Raw genomic sequence first — 7974 nt, 5'->3', positions numbered from 1 at the left:
TATGTAAAAAAATATATATATATAAATTATAATGTAAATATATTATATAATGTTAAAGGATAAAATTTGGTGTCTTCACTAATAATACATAAAATGATAATCTATAAAGAATTATTATTAGATTACATACACTATTAAGGAAACACAACCCATACTTTTTTTCTAAAAATTATATATATATTTTTAATTCAATTGATAATATATTTACAAATTTTAAATTTAAATACGTTTTAAAAATTAATTATTTTTATTATAAAATTTAAAATTATGAATGGAATATCTATATATAATTAAATAAATAAATAATTATTGTCCCCTGTTGGTACTGGGAGAATCTTTATGTCCTAGAGTGAAAGCATCATTTTGATGTCCTATTTTTACACGTACTAAGGTTAGATACTTGCCTTAAATGCTTTCCTCTAGTAATTTTAGTCCATAAATTAAATTAAATCAACTCGAATTCGAATCAATTTGATTTAATAATAAAGGACTAATAATATAAATTTATCAATATCGAATATATCGAATTTGAATTAACTCAAATCTATAAAATTTAAACTTAAAATGATTTGAACTCGAATCGAATCGAATCTAACATAATAATCTGAATAAATAATTGTAAATGACTCGAATTAGAAATGACACGAGTTTGAAGCAATAAGTAGGGAAAAGGATGTTGAAAGAAAAGTAAAAACGAAGACAGATAATTTAAGAATGGATGTTGAAGTTTCGTGTAAGAGCTGAGTCTCCCATTTGATCAGGAATAACCTATAAAAAAAAGTTCCAGAGGGAGAAGACATAGCTTCACTAAAACCCAAAACTCCAAACTCTCCCTCCAATTTGGTTTTTTTGGTTTCTCGAAGACAAGAGACAAAAAGCCTCATTGATTTCTTCGAGTCTTGTTGTTCATGATGTTGTACAGGAAAAACATGTTCGTGTTAATGTTATGGCTGTTGTCTTCTTCTTGGGTTTTTTCAGTTTCAGCCACTGTTTCTTATGACAGCAAAGCTATCACCATTAATGGCAGAAGAAGGATTCTTCTCTCTGGTTCTATTCATTATCCCAGAAGCACCCCAGAGGTATTTTCTTAAAAGCTTCACCCATTTTACCTCTTTAGCTTTCAAGATTCAACCTTTAACTCATCCATTTATGTATGTATGTATGTGCAGATGTGGCCTGATCTTATAGCAAAGGCTAAAGAAGGTGGATTGGATGTTATACAAACTTATGTTTTCTGGAATGGACATGAGCCTTCTCCTGGAAATGTAATACACTTTAAAGCACATCATTCATAACTTTTTGTTCTCTTTTTTCCTTTTCTGTATGAATTTTTGAAAATTTGGTTTCTTTTTGTTTTGCAGTATTACTTTCAGGACAGATATGATCTGGTTAGATTTGTTAAACTGGTTCAACAAGCTGGACTTTATGTTAATCTCCGGATTGGTCCTTATGTTTGTGCTGAATGGAACTATGGGTATTTAATGTTTTGTTTTTTTACCAATCACATCTTTGGTAAATTTCTGCAGATTTTGACTGATATGCTCTGTGTTCTTTTGTGGTTCAGGGGGTTTCCTGTGTGGTTAAAATATGTTCGTGGCATTGCTTTTAGGACAGACAATGGACCTTTCAAGGCTGCAATGCAGAAATTCACAACTAAGATTGTCAACATGATGAAAGCGGAGAGGCTGTTCCAGACTCAAGGAGGTCCAATCATTATGTCTCAGATTGAGAACGAATTCGGACCGGTTGAATGGGAAATCGGCGCTCCCGGTAAAGCCTACACCAAATGGGCCGCACAAATGGCGGTTGGACTCAAAACCGGAGTCCCGTGGATTATGTGCAAGCAAGATGATGCTCCAGACCCTGTGGTAAGATTTTCATGCCGTGTTGCTTTAAAGATTTTGTTGGTATGCCTTTTGGATTGGTGCTATGTGATCCTCCTTTCTTGGTGGGGTTTCCAACAGCGTTTTTGGTTGATTCCTATTCATTTACGACTTACTTAAAGTCGATGTTTCGACTCGTCCCGGGAATTCCGGAAACCTCATCTCTTTGTACTGTCACAGATAAACACCTGCAACGGATTCTACTGCGAGAACTTTACTCCCAATGCAAAATATAAGCCAAAGATGTGGACCGAAAACTGGACTGGTTGGTAAGTCACAACGTTTTTGCTTGTGTTGTCTATTGTTTCTGTTATGCAGTTTAAGTTCACTTAAAGAGTTCCGGGTTGTTCGAATGCTAGGTTTACTGGCTTCGGTAGTGCAGTTCCTACAAGACCTGTCGAAGACATAGCGTTTTCGGTTGCAAGATTCATACAGAACGGTGGTTCGTTTGTTAACTATTACATGGTATATTATGTTTTGGTATCTTTTCTTTTCCTTTCCTTTAAGTTCACTAGGTTTTGTGTTTTTTAACGTTTTCCATACCTTTTTGCGTCAGTACCACGGAGGAACCAACTTTGGCCGGACTGCCGGTGGTCCCTTCATTGCTACTAGCTATGATTATGACGCTCCTCTTGATGAATACGGTATGTAGTTATGGGCATTACAGATTCCAACTACTTAATTCGAGAGCACGCTGTCATACCGTTCGGCTTCATGAATGGTTGTTTTCGTCTTAAATCAGGGCTTAAAAGGGAACCAAAATGGGGACATCTAAGAGATTTGCATAAAGCAATCAAATCAAGTGAACCAGCTTTAGTTTCTGCAAATCCTACTGTGACATCTCTCGGACGTAACCAGGAAGTCAGTGTTTTTCTGTGAACTTAACTCCCCCGTTGTTTCGGTTCCAGAATTAACATTTCGCACAATCGATGATTGCAGGCTCATGTCTTCAGGTCGAGGTCTGCATGTTCTGCATTCCTTGCGAACTACGACACGAAATACTCTGTAAAAGTAATGTTCGGAAAAGTTCAATATGACTTACCGCGTTGGTCTATCAGCATCCTTCCTGACTGCAAAACTGCTGTTTTCAACACTGCCAGGGTAAGGAAAAAACTTTGTAACATGGAATTCAAGCTTTTGTTCTGTTTTTAAGTAGCTCTTTAATGAAAATGTCAACATTTGAACGCAACTGTTGCACAGGTTGGGCCCCCGAGATCTCAACCGGCAATGGTGCCGGTAAACAGTGCATTCTCATGGCAGTCATACAATGAACAAAGCCCCACTGCTGATGATCGAGATACATTTGTACATGATGGGCTCTGGGAACAAGTATATCTCACAGCAGATAAATCAGATTATTTGTGGTACATGACAGAGTGAGTAATCATACCTGAATACGTATTACCATATTTATGTACCTTCGATATCATATTCGATTTCCCTAAAATCTCTCGTTCGACCAGTGTACAAATCGGCCCTAACGACTTGAAGAATGGACAAGATCCTCTTCTCACCATTTGGTCAGCAGGCCATGCTTTGCATGTTTTCATCAATGGTCAACTAGCAGGTAGAGCTGAAAACCCCGGTCAATCGGAGATAATCAAAAGCTTTCAATGAACCTCATTATCAACTTTATTCTCAATTCAGGTACCGCATATGGTGGATTAGACAATCCAAAACTAACATTCAGCAAAAATGTCAAGCTAAAAACCGGGATTAACAAGATTTATTTATTAAGTGCTGCAGTCGGACTCCCGGTTAGTGCAATCAGTTTTCTGATGTTAGCTTCAATCTTTCTTGACTTCCAATGAAATAATGTCGAATTTCGTATGTTTCAGAATGTCGGCACTCATTTCGAGACATGGAATGCCGGTGTTCTAGGTCCGGTTACATTGAAGGGTCTAAATGAGGGGACAAGAGACATATCTAAGCAGAAATGGTCTTACAAGGTTTGTTTTATGAATTTTGAGAATCTGCACCTACAAGCATATCGATATACTAATAGACAATGTTGGCATGATGTTTTCAGATTGGTCTGAAAGGGGAAGGCTTAAACCTTCACACTGTTTCTGGAAGCTCTTCTGTTGAATGGGTTCAAGGAGCACAATTGGTGAAGAAACAACCTATGACTTGGTACAAGGTTAGGGAGTTTCCATGTTCGATTTTAACAGATACCATGTTCGGAAAAGATCGAATCAGATATCAATATTTATCATCTGTTGCTTTCCAGACAACTTTCAATGCACCGGGAGGCAATGAACCATTAGCTTTAGATATGAGTAGCATGGGAAAAGGGCAAGTATGGATAAATGGCCAGAGCATCGGACGCCACTGGCCCGGATATATAGCTAGTGGCAGTTGCGGTGGTTGTGATTATGCTGGAACTTACACTGACAAGAAATGTAGAACTGGCTGTGGGCAGCCTTCTCAAAGATGGTGAGAAACTATAATCGGTTTATGCTATTATCTGTTTTATTGGATTCAAATATTCATGGTAGGTTTTGTACTTACAGGTACCATGTTCCGCGTTCATGGGTTAAGCCGAGTGGAAATTTTTTGGTCGTGTTTGAAGAATGGGGTGGTGATCCATCTAGAATTGCTTTGGTTAAAAGAACTGCTTGAAGAAGCTCAGTTGAAACTACCTGCAACTGAAAACTAAAGAGAGAGATTTGTGGTAATGAAGTTCAAGCTGGTTCATATTCAGTACATACATACAGTCACAGCAAAGAAGATAAACAATAAAGTAAGAAGAGAGTGAAAGAACACAGTCTGTTCGAACAACAATAAACATTGGTCGTGAAATGGTCGAAAAAGAACGTTTTAACGTACATAGAGAGGCTACTATTTGTCTAATACAGCTTTATAAAGCATACTTAGAATCATTAGGATTACTCTAGCTTTTGCTGGAATCATATTATGCATGTCAAGTCTCTAGAGGCAAGCAATTTTATTGCTTCTCTTTGTAAAAGTAAATGTAAAAGTAATAAATCCAAGCATTTCAATAGTTTTTCTCATGATAAAAATTTACATGCCGAAAGAGGTTACCAGGTTGCTGTATAGATGCGACGCCGAAGAATACACGATCCAATCTATTGTCTGCAATTTACTTTTTACAACATTGAAGAACTCTCCCCTTGTAAACATTTACATCTTTATAAAAACCTATATTCATCACAAAGATAGTTTCTGATTCAAGTCATTGATGATATCATCTACGTCTTTCTGAACATGTAATATTTCTGGCCCTTGATGCCTCCATAGTTCCAATCTATTGCGTAGGTCCCTTAACGTCGAAACTCCTCCTTCGCCGATGTTAAGTTGGGTTAGTCTCTTGATGCACTTCATTAAATACTTCCCGGATTTTACTTTCACCTGGTAAATGAAATCTAACCCACTCTCTTCGTTCTTGAAAAAAGAAGCAGATATACTATCAACAGCATCTGTCAAACCAAAAACAGTACAAGAACCTGCTAAAACATCTTTGTCACCACATTTTTCAATCCAGGTAGTTAAGTCATCCCTTTCAGAGTTCTGTTTTACATGTCTTGGTCCGGCGAGCTTAGTTTCCCTTGGCCGAAGAATTTTCCCAGTTGCAGCATAGTGCAGTAGAAGTGCACATCCATCCTCTGTTATGCTACCGGGGGAACCAATCAATATGCCTAATAGGATTCTCCTTAAAAGAACATTTTGCTGTAAGCGAAGAACATTGAATGCATTTAAATCAGCAGATGCAGAACTGTCGATGGTTGTATTACTAGCATATCTAAGGTATATGGTTTCAAATTGGTCAAGCCAGATCTCAATCATATGACAATCATATTCTTTCTTCAGAGAAAAATCCTCCCTCTTGTTATGAACTTTTGGTTTCTTAAGTTTCTTCTTGAAGGTAGATTCTTTGCATTGCGTTGCTAAGTCGAACTGTTTCAGAGCCCAAGACTCGGATATTTTAGTCAAAAAATCAACTAACAAATCCTGATTAGATTTACTAGTGGGGCTCAAAATCCATCCAATATACCTTGCTGCAAACGTAGACAATAATTCCTTATCATGTACTTCTCGGACTTTAGGTGATAATGAGAATTTAATTTGAAAATTCTCTTGGGAACTTTTCCCAGAGAAGAGTAAAACAGAAGCAAAATAGAACCAATCTGGAAAGTCTATTGCCAAAGCCCTGCAAGACAAAGAATTCATCATAAATCTTTTCCAGTTAAGAATAGGGTAGGTAGTAACCACTTAGTGTTGGAGTTTACCAGAGAGATTTGTGATCTATGCTCCGAACTGCTGCTGGTGTCGGCTTGATTGGACGGAGTTGTTCCACACCAAGCGATTCGTGTAAACTTGTGGCATGAGTTAAATGTATAAAGTTCTCGACAGAGAAGGCTCCAACGAGAATCCTCAATAAGTGGTTCTGATTTGGGAAATATGCATCGGAAAATGGTAGCTTAGATCCCAATTCCACAGATAATCCCCACCATGTTGGTCTCGAAATTACATCCAAAATTGCTACCACTAACCCAACCAGAAGCTCTAGCACAAAAGCCAGACCCCTGTTATAAAACTAAATTAATGATGCGAAGATGTTTGTTAATTAAGTTGCACTAGATGAAAAAATACAAATAGTGATATAATGTATCTTACATGCCATCTATTAATCAAAGCATCTTGTCAATGGATGCAGCAAAACTTAAAACGAGTGCCTTGGAGTTGGCCATATATGAATAACATGTTTTCAATACAATACTCAACGTATCATGAATCATGACCATCACAAAGGCGGAAAGAAAGGCACACCAGATACAGTGACAAGAACCCGAAATATGTGAGAATATGAAATGGGAACTCACGTCCTGAGAAACCAGTTATGCAACAGAGCTCTCGTCTCAATAAACATAACAGGAGAAAGCACTGAGCATATTATGATAGCATGCCAATCCATTCTCCGATGAAATTCTTCGCTCAAGCAAAGGAAAGGCCTTTCTCTGGTATCTTGTAGAATCTTTGAAACATCTTGCTTTAGAGTTAGTGGGTCAAGATACCAGAAGAGCAACCTGCTCGAAGAATAAAACATACATCTTAAGAAAAATAACTTACCAAACTCAACTAAAATTGAAACATTTGAGCACTGATAACTTTAAGTGCCTTGGAGTAGTGAAACAAAACCGAACCAAATCTATTATGGAAAGTGGTGAATGCTAATCAAAATTCTATTAAAATATGTAAATCGAGCACCACTATACTTCTCACTCTCCCCCTTTTCCCTTTATGTTAAATTAACAACAGTTAACTGTAAACTAAGTTGTTAACTTCTATATAGCATAGTAGCAATATTTGTTCACAACAAACCTCAATGGTAGTTCTTCATTTTCAAGGGACAGTTCATCAGGCAAATGACAATGCAACTTGGAAACAGCAGCACTTCTTCCTTCAATTGATTTTGCAAGGAGAACCGGTGTATGCGGGAATAAATACCAACAGCAAGATGCCAAAACCAGTACCCTTACAACAGCTCGTAACAGCAAACGAGAAGATAGCCCTGTAAAATTAAAAGAAAAAAATGTCACATGTAATGAAATCCACCAAAATCATTGAACAAACAGGTGAAATATTTCAGTTCCAAATCTAAATAAGGCATAGCCAAAAACATATTATTCAAAAATGGTTTAACTTTACTAACTAAGATTCCTGAAAATTCAATTAACAACAGTGAAGCATAAAAAGGCAACCTTTTCCTTCTAACTTTGCTTGCACATTGTTAAACATTTCTACCAATTCCACGCAATGTAGACCCAAACTTGAGCTACCTATAAGCAGAAACTCTTCATTTTGAAGCCGAAAGACCTTGCAAGTAGCCGAAGAGGACAAGGTGCTGATGATCGTCCTCACCAAATACTCAACCATCGAATCAAAAACCTAAGCAAAATCGCAAATTTAAAACAAAAGGGTAATGTAAACGGAGCATTATCTCCTAAAAGAAACCGTAACAGTTAAAACTTTTGCATACGAATTTACCTGAGGAGCCTTGAAACACATGAGGGAGAGAGCGGAATTCAAAACCCTAAGCTCAGAATTAGGTTTTTCATTGAGGTTGAGA

The 7974-nt window shown here is 37.2% G+C and overlaps 2 protein-coding genes across 2 annotated transcripts; one reads left to right on the top strand and one right to left on the bottom strand.

The window, feature by feature from the left end:
- The first annotated feature begins 907 nt into the window (after positions 1–907).
- On the top strand, positions 908–4887 carry LOC120114838 (beta-galactosidase-like). The gene is made up of 16 exons (XM_039135619.1): positions 908–1079; positions 1170–1265; positions 1362–1474; positions 1565–1868; positions 2064–2152; positions 2243–2348; positions 2440–2527; positions 2626–2740; positions 2819–2984; positions 3084–3259; positions 3347–3450; positions 3531–3635; positions 3717–3832; positions 3913–4023; positions 4114–4319; positions 4397–4887. Exons 1-16 carry the CDS (start codon positions 909–911, stop codon positions 4503–4505), a joined length of 2175 nt encoding a protein of 724 aa, XP_038991550.1. The 5' UTR covers position 908; the 3' UTR covers positions 4506–4887.
- On the bottom strand, positions 4884–7756 carry LOC120114839. The gene is made up of 5 exons (XM_039135620.1): positions 7607–7756; positions 7227–7416; positions 6728–6931; positions 6134–6430; positions 4884–6054 (listed from the first exon to the last, which is right to left on the bottom strand). Exons 1-5 carry the CDS (start codon positions 7641–7643, stop codon positions 5055–5057), a joined length of 1728 nt encoding a protein of 575 aa, XP_038991551.1. The 5' UTR covers positions 7644–7756; the 3' UTR covers positions 4884–5054.
- Positions 7757–7974: the final 218 nt, after the last annotated feature.

This window comes from Hibiscus syriacus, unplaced genomic scaffold (assembly GCF_006381635.1).
Source record: "Hibiscus syriacus cultivar Baekdansim isolate YM2019G1 unplaced genomic scaffold, ASM638163v2 tig00110247_pilon, whole genome shotgun sequence".
NCBI classification, from domain to species: domain Eukaryota; kingdom Viridiplantae; phylum Streptophyta; class Magnoliopsida; order Malvales; family Malvaceae; genus Hibiscus; species Hibiscus syriacus.
This window is presented reverse-complemented; position numbering and strand designations above follow the sequence as displayed.